Raw genomic sequence first — 20,139 nt, forward strand, 5'->3', positions numbered from 1 at the left:
ATTAAACACATAGGTGGCTCTGATGGGCTTTTTTCGATGGATTATGTTAATTTATTGACTTTAATTACAGGAACTGTACATCTAAAGATTACATTGTGTGAACAGTTTTGACATGTTTTTATTACAAGCTGTATTTGATATATTTAAGAGCTAAACGATGACGCGACGTCCTAAATCCATATTAATTATAAACGTAAATATTTGGAAACAACAATCTTATAACTAAATGGTTAAAATTATATTTCTAAATTACTTAATATTATAATATTCGAAATTGTTTACTCAGAAATTATTGCATAAATGCAATGCCAAAGTTCTTAAAAGTATTGTATCTACATCAGTCTCCTGATGACTTCACAGCTTATTTAGTAGACATAGTATTATTTTTGCTATTGATACTTTTTCTGAGCAATTTCACGTCGCGTCTGTTCACATTTTAAACTACTAATAATGTGTATGTGGGTAACAGATAGCCGGTGGAAACACATAGTCTGCTCCAGATGTTTCCTTGCTGGCCAAAACTCTTAGACATGAGCATATATGAAATTCCCTTGTTTTGAGTGGACTGCAAATATCTGGTTTCACAGCTTTTGTTAACAATAATGTAGCAATTTGAACAGTATGTGAACTAACTTAGTGCAAATTCACATTTTAATCGATTATGTTTGTATGAACCAAGACATTGTTGCTTTGGAAAGAATCGCTTTATCGTGATGAAAGCGTCAATAATTCGTGGTATGAATAGCCGGACATGCGCCAGAATTCATATTGTTAAGATGTTACGAAAACTAAGGGTTAGCCTACTGTGATTCCGGTTTCTGTAACAGTTACAGTTAAATTACGGTATTGTCTAAAAATATTGCTTATTTTTTATGGTGAATTGAATGAGTACTATTTGTTTAGCATAAATAGCTATTTATAATAAGTACATTTTACATCATGTCAATAATAATAAATTATTAATTACAAAATATGGTTGTGACAAAATTGATCTATAATAAATGTTATTTCTATTTCAGGGAGAAACAGACAGTAAAATAACATTTACCAGCACAGAGGAACGTCAATCTTCTAAAGCATTTCCAGACGTGCGTCTAGTTGATGGGCCTTCGATTTTGGCTGGAAGAGTGCAATTACTGCATAGAGGGCAATGGAGATCTGTGTGTACAAATTCAAGGAAGTAAGTCCATTTTACGGTATATAGGAATGTATATATATAATGTTTATAAAATCGCGTTAAGTTAACAAATCACAGATTGCTAAGATCTAAGTCTAAGTTTTTTAGTCAAAATAATAGATGGACTAATTTACGTAAATTAAAATGCAATTTACCAAATTTTCAGTTAATATTAAATACATCATTTTGAATTCAGTACGTTGTTGCAACATTGGTTAACATTTTCTTTGTGTTTTTCTAGTTGGACCGTTAACGACATGGAAACGGCTTGCAGGCAATTAGGCTTCATGGGTGGAACATTTTACAATTGGATGGATCGTCAACCCGGTCGGCGTGCACGACTTTTGTTTGAAGAGCCCAAGTGTAAGGGTACAGAATACGACCTCTTTCAATGCGATTGGCAGTCACGACAACTCGGCTCTGGAGTCTGTGATTATCATCCCGATCTAGCTATTCAATGTCTACCTCATCATGATGACAACGAACTTAGAAACTACGGTACACATTGGCGCGGATTACGTTTCGAAAATGCAGTGTACGAGAGGATCCTGACAGAGGAAAATACTCTCTATGTCCCCACTTCAATGTCAAGATTATCTCACATAGTTGTAAAGAATGCAGGATTGGGTAGAGATAACAACGCGACGAGTGCGATTGACGTTATTGGCGTGCCTCCAGTAATGGAAGATATTGAAATATCCAATTCAGCTTTCAATGCCATCAACGTGACATCACCTAACGCACCGATAGTCATAAACAACTGTACGATACAAAACAATAGAGGCTACGGCGTTTATGTAAATTCAACGTACGGCATGACCAAGATAGAAAATTGCCTGATTCACGACAACGGTGGCGACGGAGTCAAATACGTGGTGCACGAAATGAATATTGACGAGCGATTTGATCGTGCAGGAGTCTTTGACCTTTGTACTCTCGCATCTACACCTAGTCAAACCTTTCCCATAACGATGTCTATAGAACAGTCAAGATATTCAAACATGGAACGAGATTGTCATCAGAAATTTTATACGAGATCTGATCACGTTCTAACACTGAGCTTTATAAAGCTTTTAACAAATAAAAATGACACTGGGCATATCTATGTATATGATGGTTTAACTGCTGAAGACAAGTTACTTATGGAATTCAGTATTCGTAATTATACACGACCCCAAAGTGTAACATCCAGCAGAAGCAGAATGTATGTGAGATTTCATGCAAATACTAGGACTGATATAGTTGGGTTTCTTCGATTGACGTCAGGGATAAGCAAAACATATGATTTAAATGTGACCGATTCTATTATTTCGGATAATAATGGTCGAGGTGTCGTAATTGAAAATTTACGATCGCAAATTCATATTCATAGAACTTCAATTTCAAATAATAACCACGTTGCCGGACTGCAGGTTGTAAATGGGGCAGGCGATGTCAACATTACGGAAAGTAGAATATCCTTTAATCAAGGTGATGGAATTAATGTCACGGTTACTGGAGGAAACCGCAATATATCTAGAAGTATTATTAGCTCCAACCAGAGATATGGCATAGCAGTGTGGATAAATAATACACAGGAAACTGAATATATTCCAACAAATCAAACCACTGTTGTTGAATATTCTGAAATATTTAAAAATTTAGATATTGGCATATTGCATGGAAATTTTTGTGGTGACAGTTGGATTAATGTAACTGGAAACTGGTTTAATTCAAGTACAGAAACCACATTAGATATAACTACATGTTGGCTCTATAATGAACCGCGTAAATTGCTAAATCTGCAAATTGGGCACAATAGATTCTATCAAAACCTTCGTGTTCCTATTAAAATTCAACCTGCCATAAATGTAATGGGTAAAATAGAATACAATTACTTTGAGCATGGAGAATATGGTGCAATTTTAATTTTAAACAGAATAGAAGGAAAGTACTTAGAGGAATTTGAGAAGCTCCCAGCCCAATTTAATATTCAGCACAACTATTTTTTCGGTAATCAAGGACCGTTTGTCGTTAATCTTGGATTGTCTCCCTACAGTGATCTTCAATATATATTATTTTCAAGAAATTATTTAAGAGATAATAAAATAAAGGAACCATTTGAAATTAACGATGGGTCACCACAATTAACACCTAGGAGTCGGGTGGCTGCTACAATAGTATTGGCATCAAGTAATATTGATGTTTTTAGAAATATAATTCATAACCCCGAAGCTCAATACGAAATAGGTTCTCACGTGGAAGACCAAAGCAAAATACTTAATTGTACATATAATTGGTTAGGTTTTGGTGAAGAAGAAAAGGTTTATAATAGGTTATTTCACAGAAAAGACAGATTTAATTTAGCAAAAATTTTGTATATGCCTTATTTATTACACAGCAGTAACCCTGGTGCTACTCAAATTAATTATAACTCATTGTATGTTCCACAGTTTAATGTGCCTGGTACCAACATTGTTGGTGGAGAAGTTGAGGGTATAGAAATATTACGGCAAGGAGAATATGATGTGATGAAAGATATAAATATTCGACCAGGTGGTAAACTAATTTTACAATCTGGTGTTACATTAAAATTTCCACCGGCTATTGGAATGATGGTCGCTGGAAAACTAGACGCCAGAGGTAAAAGACCTAATGATATTTCATTTACTCTTAAAGAAGAGGTCGTAATGAGTAATGATACTGTATATGAAATAGATCCAGAAGTAGAACCAACAACTCCTGGATATATAGAACCAGTTGTTCCAATAAGATTACTAGGCGGTAAGAATCAATTTGAAGGTCGGCTGCAAGTACGTGTTGATGGCAAGTGGGGAACTGTTTGTAATTACAAATGGAATATTATAAATGCTGCCTTGGTATGCAATCAACTTGGATTAGCTCTTAATCCTGAAGATTGGTTTCTAGAGCCTAATGAAATACCAAATGCTGGTCTGACTGAAGACATCGTTTTATCTAATGTAGAATGTACAGAGTTCGATAATGATATAACAAAATGTAAAGCCGAGACGATTGATAGTTTTGAAAATTCATGTACACATGAAAACGACGTAGGCATACGCTGCTATGAAACAAGTTGGGCCGGAGTTCGTTTTAGTGTAATTGCGGAACGCGCTGATCTGCAATATGTTACTATTGAAAAAGCAGGTTTGCTTGATTATTCTTCAAACGTTTTTAAGCCAGCTCTTCAAATAGATTTTGCTCGACATGGTTTAGAAAGCGTTCGAATTGTCAACAACTATCATGATGGGTTAGGTATTTTATATTCAGATCTGTATGGTGCAGATGCCGTAAACACTATTAGAAATTCTGAGTTTAGTAATAATAAAGGGAGCGGTATAAGCTTTAAACAATTAGGAGTGAAAGTATACAGTTCAGTTATTGAAAATAATAAAGTAGCAGGAATATTTCATAATCCACATTTGACCGGAGCCCAACAAAGAGAATTAGCAGGTTGGTTTAATTTGGATCCTACTTTTAATATGGATGAATCAAGCTATCGACCTATTATAATTCCTGAGTATCAAACTGATATTTCTCTTGCTAATGGTGAAACCAGGCATATTGTTTTCAATAAACAATTTGGAGAAAATATTGTAAGGACTTATAACATCAAATGCAATCCTGGTTATGTTCTTGGATTGCAACTACTAAATCCTATTCACAATTTTTCAAGTGAAAGTATTTGTATATATGACTCGCAAAATATTAACGAAGGAAGTACTGTATGGTGTCTTGATCGGGATCTTTCAACTTTCCCAACAACAAGTAATAGTTTCGGAGTAGTATTAAAATATGGTAGTGGGTATAATGCATTGGGTGGAGTCATCTTAGTGGTGAGTACTGTTGTAGCTCCAGTACAAAACATCCGGAACAAGATAATAAAAGGACCCGTTCCGACATTCACGATCACAAATTCAAAGATAAGAGGAAACACAAAAGGAATCATGGCTTTTTACTATAACAGATATTTAAATGAAATTGGCGACCATTTTCTTAGAAAAGCCAATGAAACTATCAAAATTATAAATTGTGATATCACACGTAATTTAGAAGAAGCGGTGTACATTAATACACCATTTTGGGATATTCATGAAAGTAATATAACTGAAATAACAATAATGGTTAATAAAACTACTATCACTGATAATGGCAAAGGCATATATCACTTTGCACGAGACTTGAGAAGTTCGAATAATTTATATCATTATGTACTTCAAGATAACACTATTGAAAGAAATAAATATGGCGGGTTCGATATTGCTCTTCCATATGTTTGGAAATATAATGAAAATTTCACACATTCGGTCTACATGAACAACAATACTTGGAGAAATAATTACAACTTTGGTTTAGTCATTGATGGACATTTTGCAGAAGTTAATTTGACCAAAAATATTTTTACAGACAACATTTGTTATACTGGCTTGATATCTGTTCGTGGTATGGAAAAGAAAATGAAGATCGATGGTAATTTAATTGAAAGAAATAATGGGAGATTCATGGTCCAGTTTCACATGGACAGTCAAAGTGAAATAATGGGATTTGTTTATGCGGTTTTTGTTTATAATCAAGTCAAAAACAATAAATACTCTCAAACCAATCGAGGGTTGCTTGTAACGAATATTGAACCAACATATGTCATAGGGTTTAAAGGTATACAAAAAGTTAAAGTCTCTAGAAATGTATTCGGAAATAACGCCGTCGAATATTCCTTAGTGGCTGGTATAAAAACAGCAAAAACTAACAATCTTTTGGATGTAACAGAAAATTGGTGGGGTTCTACAGATGAAAAAGAAATAAGGAAACAAATATTTGATTTTGATGACTGGAATAATCACGCTATTGCAAACTACTTACCGTATTTATTAGAAGATAGCTTTGACTCTAGTGTATCTGTAACATTTACACAAGAGAGAATTGTTGATGTAAATGAACTTGGAGGTCGCCTAACATCTGATCTCATTTTGGATCCACGAATGGACCCTTACATAATTAAATCAGACATAACAATTTTGCCAGACGTTACACTCACTGTAAATCCTGGAGTAATACTAGAATTTGCACCTAGTGTTGGCATCCTAGTAATGGGAACTGTAAATGCTATTGGCCATAGTCATATGCCAATCATAATGAGGCCAATCACTCGTGGCAACACCGAAAATCGTTTAGCGAAAAGGGAAATTAGTCAATACTCTAGGAGACATGTAAAACATAGACAACAGAGGCAGTTAGAATCACTAGTTGTTCAAGATTCGATACGTCTCTGCACTGGAAGGAATTGCTCTAATAATGTTAAGGATATAGACAGAAAGACTGAAGGATTTTTAGAATACTACAATAAAACTACGTTACAGTGGGTCCCGATGTGCGATAGTCGTTTTACTGAAAGAAACGCACAAGTTGTTTGTCGAGAGTTAGGTTTTGATCCAATAAACGTATTTTTCGCTCACGATCGCCGAGTTGAATACCACAGTAACTCATTATCTAGAATTTGGTCGTGGCCAGAACCCTTACAATGTGTAGGTATCGAAGAGCGTTATGAAGATTGCCCTATTCGATTAAACGGACAACTTTACGGACACCGGCATGAATGCAAATGGGACTCTGATTTTATATTCATACACTGTGGTAATCGGAACTTGGAAGAAAACCTTGATTATTGGGGAGGAATAAGATTTACCAATCCAGAGTTTGAATATTCACTTTACGAACATAGAATTCATGATCATCACACACATGAAACGATGAAAAAAGTTGAAAGTACTCTTCGTAATATTCAAATAATTGGGGCGGGTATTTTGCATAACGAAAAATCACCAGCCATTCAGAGTATCATAAAGAATCCGCAAATACGAAACGTAAATATAACACAGTGTGCGCACCACGGTATCAATATAGTTTCTCCCACTGACACGATTGATATGCGATTTAACTCTCTGGTCGACATTCTTGGAGAAGGGGTTAACGCTATATCAATGACTGGCGAAGGCAGAGAATCTGAAGAATCTAGCTTTACACCCCTGAAAGACCTGAATTTACCATATCATTTGTTTTCATTTATTGATATATGCGACAGTTCCAAAGTGATTACAGTTGAAGAGAGGGTAATTCTATATTACAAGTACGATAATAATCCTGTGAACTGTGTGAAGATATTCAAGAGTATATATCGTGTGAAGCCTTTTGGATTCAGACTACTTCAGTTTAACCTATTCAACCATACGCTGAATTATGGAAAACGAGATTCTATTACGCTTTATGATGGAGACATTTACAATATCACAGCACCGCAGATTGGATACCTAGAGAATGGGTCGCCCGATGAAAAGAAACTGTTTAAAAGTGAAGGCGCGAGTTTAAGTGTTAAGCTCTTTGCGAATGGTGCATCGTCTGTTCATGGTTTCATTGCGGAAATTGTGACATTACCAATATCAGCAATAGGGATAAGTAAGTATAATATACTTGTAAAATATAATTAATTTTTGATTTTACCGTAGTCGTTATATCGTGTAAAAGGGTCTACGTAGAATTTGATTATAAGTATTAAAATTTAAAAGTAACTCTTCTGAGTACGCCCATCCATAGTAACAAAAAAGTTTTTGGAACTACTTGAATATGTATTCAATACCTTACTTGAACTTTCGAACATAATTCATATTCTACTATACTATAGCAAACGATGCAGTACTTCCACGAGGAACGGCTTAGGTGTACTGTACAAAATCGTATTGGTCACTGTTCCATAATGTTACCAATATTTGGATATGTGTTTCAGATCGAGACGTTCAGCATAATATATCTAACAGCGTCTTCACAAGAAACCGTGATGGTGCAATCACTTATCAATCGGTGGGTGAAGTGAATCCTCTTGTGGCGGTAATACGGAACGAATTCAATGATAACTGTCTGAAATTATACGGAAACTTCACAACTTGTCAAGCTACTGTGAGGGTTGATGTGCAAAACACGCAGACACTCGTTTTTAGAGTATGTATATATATAATTATTTTCGTCATAACAGATTTTACATTATAAATGATATCGAATCTCTCTCGCAAAAAGGTTAACTATTCGACGCGTGTTCGTAATTTTGTTTTTTCGACTAGCACAAATTTCTTATATAAATAGTTATATACGTGCTGAAACTATCTCTACAGCATCAAAAATGTATGTGTTGTGTTTTTAATACGGTGGAATTTATTCATTTAAATTATTTCCAGAACAATTTAGTGCGCAACAATGTTGGTGGTTTGTTGGCGAGAGCTGATTCTCGAGGTTCGGCCACATCGCTAAGGGGATGGATACACAATAACTTATTCTATGCGAACCATGATCTTCCCTGTCTTCAACTTGAAGGTAATATTTAATTTCTTTAAACCCCCTAAATCGTATCGTTTTGAAAATACCTCCACTGACAGCTGGTTTTACAAAGAGACAATGTATGATTGGTAGAAGATGCGTGAATCCCAAGTGTAATCAGATTTTAAATTGTCATTGTAAAAGCAGATTCAAAATTAAAAAATTAAAAAAGCCGTGTCTACAACCTTCTAGGTCTTTTGTCTATGTCTATGTCTATGAAACATAGGTCTCCGATTTCTGTATCTGTTTCGTGATCATTTGTTTTTTCTAATAGGGAATTTGATACTTCTTAGACACGCCGTTGATTTTTGGGTTTAAGACATCCTCACTGTACAAGTGAGAGTTAAATGCGTACATAGACAAAAAATATATTGGTGAAATGACTGTTCGAACCTACTACTTCAGGGATACAGAACACGCAGAAGCTAGGCAAACACTGCTGGTTTGGTAATTATAATTATAAATTTTAGGTCGTCAATCATCACCGTACCAGGAAGTAACAATCTACAGGAACTACTTCACACGTAACCGAGCTAGATACAAAGATGTCATCGTGTTACGACAAGTTGTGTCTAACTTCACTCACAACTATGTCCATGATAACACAGGAATGAGGATATTGGAAATATCAGGCTTTGACAAAGTGCGCCTGCCCATATATCAGACTACATCGCATAATGGTTTCTATAAGTAAGTTAAAAATCTTTTAAAAGAGATTATTTTTATCATCAATTCTTTACTATATTTCGAGTGGTGTATAGCAGTCGTAGTCGCGTTTTATCCATTTAAAAGTTTTACTAAAGTGTATATATGTATAACACTTGTGCAAAAAAAGTCGATATTTTGATATGCTTATCATACGAGTAGCTTGATATAAACTTGGTCTCTCAATATAAAATAATAATTCGTTATTTATTGGCTTTCAGCACAGAACAATAAACATGGTAAATACCATTTTAAATTACTGTATAATTGTCAAAAAAAATCTAAGTACAGTACACTACAGTTTCTATCAAAACTTTTAATTTTGTTCAGCCTCAAATATCGGAATGAAAGCAATACAGAAACTCCATCAAATACCTTTCACCACGCACGTGCCGTACAGTACGCACGTAGTTTAAATGTTTTTTTTTGTATATTCCAGAAACTACGCATTGGACCGCGAATGCCGCGCCACTGTGGTAGCAGGTACGGCAGGCCAACATTACGTCGACAATATTTTCTTCAACCCTGATAACGACTATGAAATGGTCACAGTCAATCGATCCATGTAAGTCCTTTCTTTTCCAAAATATCATTGACATCAATTCTCCGAAACTCCCCGATGTAGTTTAAGTAGCTTCTTCCTACCCAATTTCATAATAGGTCCAGCGATTGGGTAGGTAATACCCACCAAGAGCAACCTAGTCTAGCGGTATAAATATATATTTATAAATATATGTATGGTTGTATATTTGAAAATAATGTGTAATAATAGATGATGTTACAGTGATAACATTAATTTATCAGTGTTAATAACGATTATTATCTAAATTACTCGGATCCCAATATTAATGCCCGACTAACGGAAGAACATTTAATCTTTAATAAAATTAGTATTTAAAGTAAAGTTTTAATTAAAATTAATGAAATTGTATTTGTTTCTAATAAATTATATCTACTTGTATAAAATTAATATAGTACATATTAATTGTATGTTTTATGCCCGAACTGATATTGCTGCGGTAATAAGACATTGCTTTTCATTGAAATTGCATGAACTGTGGTAGCTAAGAATATCATATACATGTAAATGGAATAGTATTAAGAGGTCTGGTAATAAATTGCATGTTTTTGTTGCATGGCTGGCGGGACTAGCTTTTTCGATTATAACCCGAATGCGTTGAGGTGAGTGGTTAATTTCTAATACATATGTCAAATGATTTAATTTTCATGGTTAAAAGTAGTTTTGATATTATAAATACATTCTTTATACCGTGACGTCTACTACGTTCCTGGGTTCGATTTCTGGCGAAATATTAACTGTTAAACACAGGTTGAAATCGTAAAAAAATGTGCTTTAAAACTGAAGCAGAAATGAGTTTACTTTCGGCTCAATAATTTCATGTATAGGATATAAAAGATGTCTTTCATATTGTGTTTGCCTGAAGCTAATACTGAGCATTTTTAGGTTTAGTTTTAGGGAATGTCATCCTTTTTTTTTTCAAGCAAAATTGGGCTTTGATGTGGTTTGGAATACCTTATATATATTTTTCCATACTTTCAGCGCCCTAGATCTTTGGCGTACTAGAATAGACGCGAAACATAACTACTGGAGTTACAATGAGAGTTTAGCGGTTGCCGGTCGAATTCGAGATCAGTCTGATAATCCATTACTATTAGAAGTCGATTATAGACCATACTATATGAACAATTTGACAGTACTCGGAGGGGGAAAATGCCCCCCAGGGTGGGATTCTGTGGCCGGAACTTGCTATATGTATGTGGGTGCTCCTATGACGTATGAAGAGGCAAGACTGTTCTGTTTGGTGAGTTACTCATGAAATAAAATAAAATAAAAATAAAATACGTTTATTTTGGAACATAAGATCTTCTAGGTATCACTTATTCCACGTCAATCAATTCAAACTTGTAGGCATCCCTACTCATCGGCAAATACAGAGGGTGTAGGCCGAGAGAAAAATCCGGCGTAAAAAACTCTCGGTACTCTTTTAAAAAAGCAAATCATCAAACAATATTTAAAACAAATATATCAAATTAATTAGAGGCAGCCTGCCCAGCACTAGTCCCGGGCCCTTTTATCAACTAGTTTTCATAATATTAGGTATTTAATTCTTTAGCTCCTAATTTTTGTTACAAAATCGTGACTATACTATTACCACCAAAACACACAGAAACACAAAGTAACAAGAATCAAAGAAAAAAAGAATGAGTGATAACATTTTTTTTAAAGAACAATGTGCGTTTGTTTATTTAAATGCAGTATTCAAGAGATTCCATCTAAAACTAACTTTATATTAATTCCGTTTAAATATTTTTGAATGAATGCGTGTGCTAAACGAAAATAATACTTCAACCCTAAGTAATAAAAGTCTCTGATCAGATTGCATACGTTTGATCTGAGGCGGTGATCAGCCGACATCTGACACTGACATCGATTTTCGGATTTGAGGCATTTGTCTCACAGAGGTAGTTTCAGTAGGATTCCTCACTATATTTGCTTTCACTGTAGGAGCAACTACTAATTGAGAACATACAAAACTGCAATGGTGCACTTTTTAACGCCCGACTTCAGGGGTGCACTAATTAAGGGTGCCCTAATACACTAGACCAACACTATTATTATGTATATATTTATTCCAGTCCGATAACGCATCAATGCCGTACGTATCAGGCAATTATGCAGCGTTATACGATTTCATTCAACGTCAGAATCAGTGGTTCCAATATGGCGATCGTGTGTGGGTGAATCACATCGACTACGTGACTCAGTGTACATCGTTTGCCTTCTCCAATATCGAAATTACTGACTGTAATCAGAAGAATGCGTTCATTTGTGAAATTGGTAAGTACAATCTTAATTATGTTCTATTCGCTGCAAACAGTTGTAAAGCTTCTTTGAGTTTTGCTTATGCTTTGTTTCTGTAGAGAATTTTAAAATAAAATCCGACCGTTCTGTATACACGGAAAATTCAGAAATTAACGAAATAATTGTAAAATTTTAATTAAAATTAGGTGTATGCTTTAGTATAAATCGACAGAATTATAATGATTACTATTGAAAAGGTAAAAATCTTGCCAAAACACGAAATTTTACTGATTTTCAGCTTGTTGGGATTTTATGCACCTTTAATTGTCTAAATTGACCGGCCGAATTTAGTTTACCAGTGATAAGATCAGTTAGAACATCCTTATCTAAAACTATTTGGACTAATTCCTCCTACCGATTTTTGCCGAGATTAAATCCGAACGAAAACCTACTTGACTACAAACTAACTCCAAAAAACAAATATTTATTCTTTATTTATTGTTTTAATATTTTCAGATCCAAAGATAAAAATAGACCCGCTGTCATGGCAAGGTGATACTTTGGCTGTAGCCTTTATCGGAGTGCTGGTAGCTGCAGTGATTTTAGTCATACTTGCATTGATCTGTTGGTACTCAAAATCAAAGCACAGGTATATTTATATCTTCTACTAACCGATAGATATAGTATATATATATATAGAGAGAGAATTTTGAGAGGGTATTTAAAGTATTAAACAAAATAGAAGTCTTCAATAACAGTAATATAATAGCAATTAACTTAAACTAAGATCACATTTTACATTAGTATTCCAACTAGCATTCAGCAGACATTGTAAAAATAATTTGATTAAGAACTTTTATAAGAAAATTAGTTGAGTACAATTACAGCCATGTAATGTAGTCCCAGATGATTGAAGTACAAATATAATATCTTTTAATAAAGTCTTTCCCATGTTAAGGAATAGTAAAAGTAAATAATAAAATAAAAGAAAAACAATAAAATAAAGTCCAATTACAATTTATCTTTTAGACATCTTCAACGATTGGAAAGACGCAACTCTATAAGGCAGTCTCTTCACTCAGTCCGTTCTATTGGAAGTATAAACGGAGGCTTTCCCGACAACACATACAGGCGGAAAATGACACAAATGGTAAGGTTTCTTTCATTATTTTACGTTTTTTTTTAATTTTGAATATCGTTCCTTTGACTAACGATAATAGTAGTTCAACATTTTTTTATTTGTTTTACTGCGTTCGGTGTTTGACAAAAGGAATATTGAACGATGTTCTACATATTTGTTAGTCCTTTCAATTATGAAACCAGCCTTAGAGTACCAAAAATCTCGTTACAACTCCACGTATGTTCGTTTACGCGTACACAATATACGTACGCATATTCAAAATATTCCTAGGTAATTTGATCATAAAATAATTATAAATACCCTGTTTGTAATTTGACAATTAATATTTTTTACAGAGTACCCGATCAACAGATACCCTAACAAAAGCCTCTGACTATAAGAAAATGCTTGCTTCCACAACATCTATGGAATCTATGGAGAAAAGTCAATTTAATTCCTCATTGGAGGACACTCAGAGTTTCGATATATACGAAGCACATAATCCAAATAATATCATTCAATTAAAACATAGTTCGTTTAATAAGAAGCCAGCGTCGCCCGAATACAGTGTACCGCAGAATGTGAATAGACCATTTAACCTGGCTTTTAGAAATGAGGGTGAGTTGTTTAATTCGTCGGTTGAAACTAAATAAACGCTTTTATAACATGTAACCTACCTGCCCCCATTCCTCGTCTAAAAAATCGATCGACTTTTCGTAATTAATGTATTAAAAAAATATTTATATGGCTCTCTGCGCCCTTGATAATTGGGTGAGGATCTCCTAGATAACATGTACATTAATAAAATATTTGTGAGAACTCTTACGCGAACGGCTTAAATTACAACGATTCTATTATGTGTTTTATTCTTTCTATATATTATTCTATAAGTTAATTTTGTAACCAAAAAAAATATTTAAAATTAAAACTAGAATACTATAATAAATAATAGAACCACATACTTTTTTGGTCGATAAGATCGTAGCTGTCAAGGATATAAGTATTGCCAGTAAATAAAAATTAACCATTATAAGGGGAATAATTTTAACTCATGCACGCTTAAACTTAATAATTTATTAAAATATCTTAATAAATCAATGTTTTCTAGTACATATCTATAAAATACAGTTCTAGGTTTTAATAAATGTGACCAAAACTTGGGACAACTGATATTAAGGTAACAAACCTATTATAGGTTTTGTTTAACCGTACTATTAATATGATGATAACCTTGCCATTATAATTAATAATGCAAGATAAAAATTAGACATTTTAGTGCGATTTTTATTAGATGTTGGTAGATAGTAGAATGATTTTTTATTCTACGCACCAAGAAATTACAGAAAATAAACAATGTCAGTCTGACATTTCAAAATGGCGACGGTAGTACCAATTTAAACCAGCCAATAAATGTATGTGGCACTGTACTTAACTACTTTTATATACATCCATTAATATAAGACGCTGAGTAAAAAGATTTTGAATGAGAATTAACATCAAGTCAAGAAAAGACTATTTACGTACTATTTCCTTAAAGGCCGGCAACACACTCGTAAGCCTCTTGATGTTGAAGATATCCATGGCCGCGGTAAGCACGGTGAAAATGTTCAACAAAAATACATTTAGTTCGGAACTTCAAATTGTTGACTTGAGTATTTTTCAGGTTACAGAGACAACTCAGGTGCAACAAGTGGAGCGCCATCTATGAACACTGTAGCGACTGAAGAGTTACCAATAATTCATCATCCGGGCGGCTTAACCGATGATGTTATACCATCTGATACCTCCCCTTACTTTACGTCAGATACTCTGCCTTTAAGAGAGAGTAACGACGACCCTATAGCAATGAAACGAGAGTTGGAGAGAGAGGGAAAGATATATGGGTAAGAACTTTTAGTATGAGCTTTAGCCATGGTGGTGATTTTTGTTGTCTCTTGCGTTACTTTAATACATTAACTGTTATCATTTAAAGAGTTGAAAAAATATGTTGCTAGTTTTGATTTAACAAACCTACAAATAAGTAATAGCTTTTTACGTTACCAAAGTCTTTATTTATCATTATTTTAAAATTTGATTGGAAGATTATATATATATGTAATAGAAATAAAAATTATTATCTACGTAGGTTTGAAACAGTACACCATGATAATTTTTAAATCATTGGTCTCAATTCGAATATAATATACATTATTTTATTAAAACTAAATTGCATATGTATATATTGTTTTCTAACAAAAGATACAAACATTAAATGTAACAGATATGGAGCGCCATCTTACGATCCACAGCAGAAGCTTTCCTTCTTGATGGAATTAAGGTCTCGTATGCCTGAAGAAGCCCCAGCTCCTCTCTCCACTACAACATTTAGTCAAAGACGTGCTCCAGGTAATAGATTGACATTTTCAAAAATATATTTTAATATTGGGTAATCAAATAGCTTTTATTCGTATTAAATAACTTTTTAATAAATAGTCGTTATTTAGAGTCACACAGTCTGTATAATATAGCCACAGGTTAATAAAGATTATAGAATTACCAATAGACACATTTCAGAGGTTCGAGACAAAATCATTTTCGGATAGACGTGACCCACTATATCAAAAAGAATTTGTATGAAAATGACATTAGGTCACGCTTTGTCACGTGGCCATTTCGTGACGTCAGTCGGTAACGCTTGTCTTTGATTTTGTCTCAAAACCCTTTCTTTTACATTAAGTGTTGCACTATCGAAGAAATATTTCTCTAAAAATATGTATTTATTGTCGCCACTATTTGTTCACATTCAATTCGATTACTTACAGAGGTACCTACCTACGAAGAAGATCTTCCTAGCCCTCCACCCATTTACTCGAACTACGAACAACAAAGTTACGATTCGACACCAACTTCGCACGATTTCGACGATTACTCATCCGAGTTACACGAACGATCACGATCCGAAGCGATTCTCGAGACTAACTTCGATTTTGACAGCCCCGAAAATTCTACTATGACCGAAGCCAGTAGATCGCATAGTCAGCCCTTAGAGACTGCTATGTAAAAAAAATATAGCAAACTAATATTTATATTTGTAAAATATGGTGTCTTTTTCTACATTTTATTCACAGTTGTAAAAATAAATTTAAGGTCAAATAAGACTGATGTCGCCTTCTATATGCATTTATCTGAACTATTTTTTAGTATTTTTACTTAAAACTTTCATATACAAACCACTTTCCATTATATATTTTGCTTGTTAATATGGATTAAGCGCACGATCTCTTAGGGTTTTATAAGTTGTGATAATATTACCTGCATTCATTTAACATATTTGAATAAAATGATTTAGGTATAGACTTTTATACCTTAATTTATTGATAATCGTGCTTCCTAGTGCCTTGTATTAGAGAAAATTAATATTTAAAAATTGTGTGTACTAACACCCAGAATTCTGGTCTGCCCAGAAAGCTGGAATGCTTTGAAACTAAATATGCCTTAAAATAGTATAAGAAAAGATCATTAATCAAAGTACAAGCCGTAGGTCACCAAAAAATGTGGTAGATGCAGATTTGAGTTTCTAAAGCTTGTTTTGGGAATTCGGTATTTGGCACAGTACAGTGCGATTCTAAGGTTCCGTCAGCGACCTATTGAAATTGCAGAGTACCGATGCTGATTAATAATGATAAGGCATTAATTTAGCTAATAGTACCTACTGAAATAACCTTTGTAAATATAGTTTATTACTTTACGTTCGTAATCGTGTCCGTCCTTAAGTCTAAGACTTTATTTTATATGAAAGTAATTACCTATTGTAATCATGTATTTACTACACCATATGTTTATTAAATATCTTACGTCTTTTTTATATGTATATTAAGATTTTATACCTAGTTCTCTGTTCTTTTTGAACACTTCGAAACAATACAATGCTGTTGCTATTGTGTGTACAAAGTTTTTGTTAGAAATTTTCATTTGATAAATCAAATTATGGTAAGCATAAAAATATTTTAATAATTAAAAGATAAATATTACAGTTTTCAGTTGTTTTATATTTTTAAATCTTTGATGAAATGGCCGTTATTATTTAAAACCTGAAATATAACCAACATAAAATTATGGGTAGTTGGGTTGCGACGCTGGATTTAAGAAAAACTAGCATGGCTTATTTATGGGTACTTTTTATATGTAAGTGACTTTAATACACAATATAAGTAAAGTTGACCTATTAAACATTATCGAAATCAAGAATGTTATTTAATAATAATTTATGAGTGTGGGAAAAATTGTGCCAATTGTGGCTTCAAGTGTGAAATTATTGATAACCATATGTTTGCGCTTTAATAATTATTTTAAATATGTACAGTACCTATGTAACTTGACTAATGTCAGGATACATAACTCGCTTTCTATTTTTGCTTACACAGTCAGCAATTTGCGTTTCCTTGGTGACCATTCATGAGGCCTATTACCTGTGAAGGGCTTTGCTTATTACTGAAAACAATGCAATAAAACGTTCAAAGAATTGTTACTCAGCCAACCACAACATGTAAACCGCTTCGGCCTGCTGACATTTAGCTTAAAAATTATGAAGTAGTGTTGCCAACTTAATTTTAACGAACCCACCAATTTTCACGTCGCAACCCACCAGAAAACCACTAACAGCCACACTAACTAATATTATAAATGAAAGTGTGTTTGTTTATTTATCCTTCTCTCACGCCCAAAGGAAATATAGGATCGATGTGATTTTTATGCCCACAGATAGGAGGAGGTTAGGCAAGCAGCCCGTGAGCACAATTTTTTTGTTTTCACCGCGGGAAACACATGTTTTACTGAAGAAAAAAGTAGTCTATGTCACTCTTTACTTTAGATGGAAAGTATACAGTTAGAATATATTTTTTGACAATAAAAGAACAATATTGTAAATTGAATTATAAAATTAGTTTATTTTCATTACAAAATAACTTATAGAAGACATACAAAATTGTTAAAAATCATCTTCAGCATAGTCGGTTTCCTCTGCGCCTTCTGATTTTAAGTAAACTTCTTTCGTTCCGATTTTCTGGACTACAGAATTGGACATTTGGAAAAGGGCCTACTTATTCTTTGAAAGTTGATGTTTGCTATATAGACCAATAAAATATATTTTTTAATACAGTTGCTCAAAAAGTGGCTTATTGCAGGGCGGTATAGCGTTCGGAAAAGGATGGCTATTACACACTCGTGCTTTTTATTTTTATATAATAATTGGATTCAATAAGTTCGGTTAGGTTTCTTTTCATTTCATATCAATTAGAAAAATATTAAAAAGAATTTTATAATATATGCAAGTGCTAGTAGTTGGTACGAACTGTCGACACTAACTGTCATAGTTCATACAAATGTGTGTTAAGCCGTCTTGACTAGTCCCCCAGCTCTCCCGAAGTCTCTTGGAGATGTGATGCCACCGGCTGATGTCGGCGTTTACGCCTGAAATTATCGTATAAAGATTTCATTAAAGCTGTCATTAAATTGTTCAAGATCAACGTCAGCAATACTGGCGTCATATATTTGACAGTTTGTTATGGCTTAGGGCCTAGGCTACCAACTGTCGACACTAGTGTAAAAATCATTACGAAACATGCCAAAAGTAGTGCGGAGTGCAGCTAGAGAAATTATTCTAGCTGTAAAACGTTTTTGTGAAGAGGAGAAACGTAACAATGGGCCGATTATTCCATTTCAACAAGTGAATGCTCGAACAGCGGCTTTGACAGGTAAAGTATTGCCAGTTAAAAGTGATATTTATATCCCCAAATTTAGGGAAAAATAATAATTGCTTTTGAAAGTAAATGTGATTGATGGATAACTTAAAATATTTTTTGTTTTATTTAAGGTGTTTCTGAAAGAACCGTGAACCGTATAGTTTCAGAGGGAAAAATCATGGAAAGTAATTTTACAGCGAGAACTGAAGTCCCTAATCAAGCAGCTCAAGGACCTTCCACATCCACAGCTTGTGATGACAATTCCACACCAGAGAACACTACTTCCGAGGCTAAGACGATAAAACTAGTCACTCCAGGTAAAAGTAGAAAAAGAAAATTAACTGTTTCTGATTTGGATGACTTTGATCTTTGTGTTATTAGACGCAAAATCCAATCTTATTATTTAAATAATTCCGTCCCTACTCTCAGAAAATTACATTGTGATCTAAAGGCAGACATCAATTTCAAGGGTAGTATAGAATCTCTCAGAAAAATACTACACAAGTTGGGATTTAGTTATAAAAAGAATAAATCCAAAAGGATGGTTCTCATGGAGCGATATGATGTTGTTGCCTGGCGATCAAGATTTTTACGAGAAATAGACAATAATAGAAGGAGTGACAATCCGAGGCCAATCGTTTATTTGGACGAGACTTATTTACACCCTGGCTATAAAGTTAAAAAATGTTGGCAGTCTGAGTAAACTGAAGGTGTCCTTACAAAAGTCTCAGAAGGTCAGAGATGGATCATAGTGAATGCCGGAAGTGAGAAAGGTTTTATCCCCAATAGTCTTTTGTGTTTCAAATCTAAGACCAAAAGTGGAGATTATCACGACGAGATGAATGGAGATAACTTCAGTAAATGGCTACAAGAAAAGCTTATCCCAAACTTAGAGCCCAATTCATTAATAGTGATGGACAATGCGTCATATCACTGTATTAAAATAAATAAACGCGTGACAATGAACAGTAAGAAACAAGAGATGCAAGATTTCATAAAAAAAAACAATCTTTCATACTTGGAAACCATGAAAAAAGCAGAATTGTATGAAATTATAAAAACAATCAATCAGGAGAATGTCTACTTAATTGATGAAATATTAAAGAAACATGGTCATAAGGCTGTAAGACTTCCGCCTTATCATTGTGACTTTAATGCAATAGAATTCATTTGGAGTTCGTTCAAAAGAATATTTGCAGACACAAATGTTACTGGCCTCTCTGAAAACATG

General features: G+C 33.8%; 2 protein-coding genes across 5 annotated transcripts in view; both read left to right on the forward strand.

Annotated features, from left to right (window-relative positions):
• The window catches only part of LOC110996259 (protein bark beetle), a 31,223-nt gene extending 14,020 nt beyond the window's left edge, over positions 1-17,203 (forward strand). Inside the window, exons 2-17 of one of the 4 annotated variants that reach the window (XM_022263846.2) lie at positions 1,020-1,180; positions 1,419-7,627; positions 7,956-8,167; positions 8,401-8,536; positions 9,010-9,229; positions 9,684-9,809; positions 10,397-10,426; positions 10,806-11,067; positions 11,903-12,104; positions 12,585-12,717; positions 13,098-13,218; positions 13,545-13,806; positions 14,726-14,776; positions 14,852-15,071; positions 15,449-15,573; positions 15,990-17,203. In XM_022263846.2, coding sequence (XP_022119538.2) covers positions 1,020-1,180; positions 1,419-7,627; positions 7,956-8,167; positions 8,401-8,536; positions 9,010-9,229; positions 9,684-9,809; positions 10,397-10,426; positions 10,806-11,067; positions 11,903-12,104; positions 12,585-12,717; positions 13,098-13,218; positions 13,545-13,806; positions 14,726-14,776; positions 14,852-15,071; positions 15,449-15,573; positions 15,990-16,228 — 8,709 coding nt within the window. In that variant the 3' untranslated portion in view covers positions 16,229-17,203. The remainder of the gene's footprint in view (positions 1-1,019; positions 1,181-1,418; positions 7,628-7,955; positions 8,168-8,400; positions 8,537-9,009; positions 9,230-9,683; positions 9,810-10,396; positions 10,427-10,805; positions 11,068-11,902; positions 12,105-12,584; positions 12,718-13,097; positions 13,219-13,544; positions 13,807-14,725; positions 14,777-14,851; positions 15,072-15,448; positions 15,574-15,989) is intronic. The other 3 variants (XM_022263847.2, XM_022263848.2, XM_022263849.2) reach the window with 3 other exon arrangements.
• Positions 17,204-18,865: 1,662 nt separating this feature from the next.
• On the forward strand, positions 18,866-19,896 carry LOC110998093. Its single transcript, XM_022266550.2, has 2 exons — positions 18,866-18,920; positions 19,040-19,896. The coding sequence occupies exon 2, from the start codon at positions 19,087-19,089 to the stop codon at positions 19,609-19,611; it is 525 nt and encodes a 174-aa protein (XP_022122242.2). The 5' UTR covers positions 18,866-18,920; positions 19,040-19,086; the 3' UTR covers positions 19,612-19,896.
• Positions 19,897-20,139: the final 243 nt, after the last annotated feature.

The sequence above is a fragment of the Pieris rapae genome, chromosome 9 (assembly GCF_905147795.1).
Source record: "Pieris rapae chromosome 9, ilPieRapa1.1, whole genome shotgun sequence".
NCBI classification, from domain to species: domain Eukaryota; kingdom Metazoa; phylum Arthropoda; class Insecta; order Lepidoptera; family Pieridae; genus Pieris; species Pieris rapae.

What these genes read in the sequence shown, in the direction of transcription:
- LOC110998093 (XM_022266550.2), top strand. Translation starts at nt 19,087, where the DNA reads ATGGAAAGTAATTTTACAGCGAGAACTGAAGTCCCTAATCAAGCAGCT.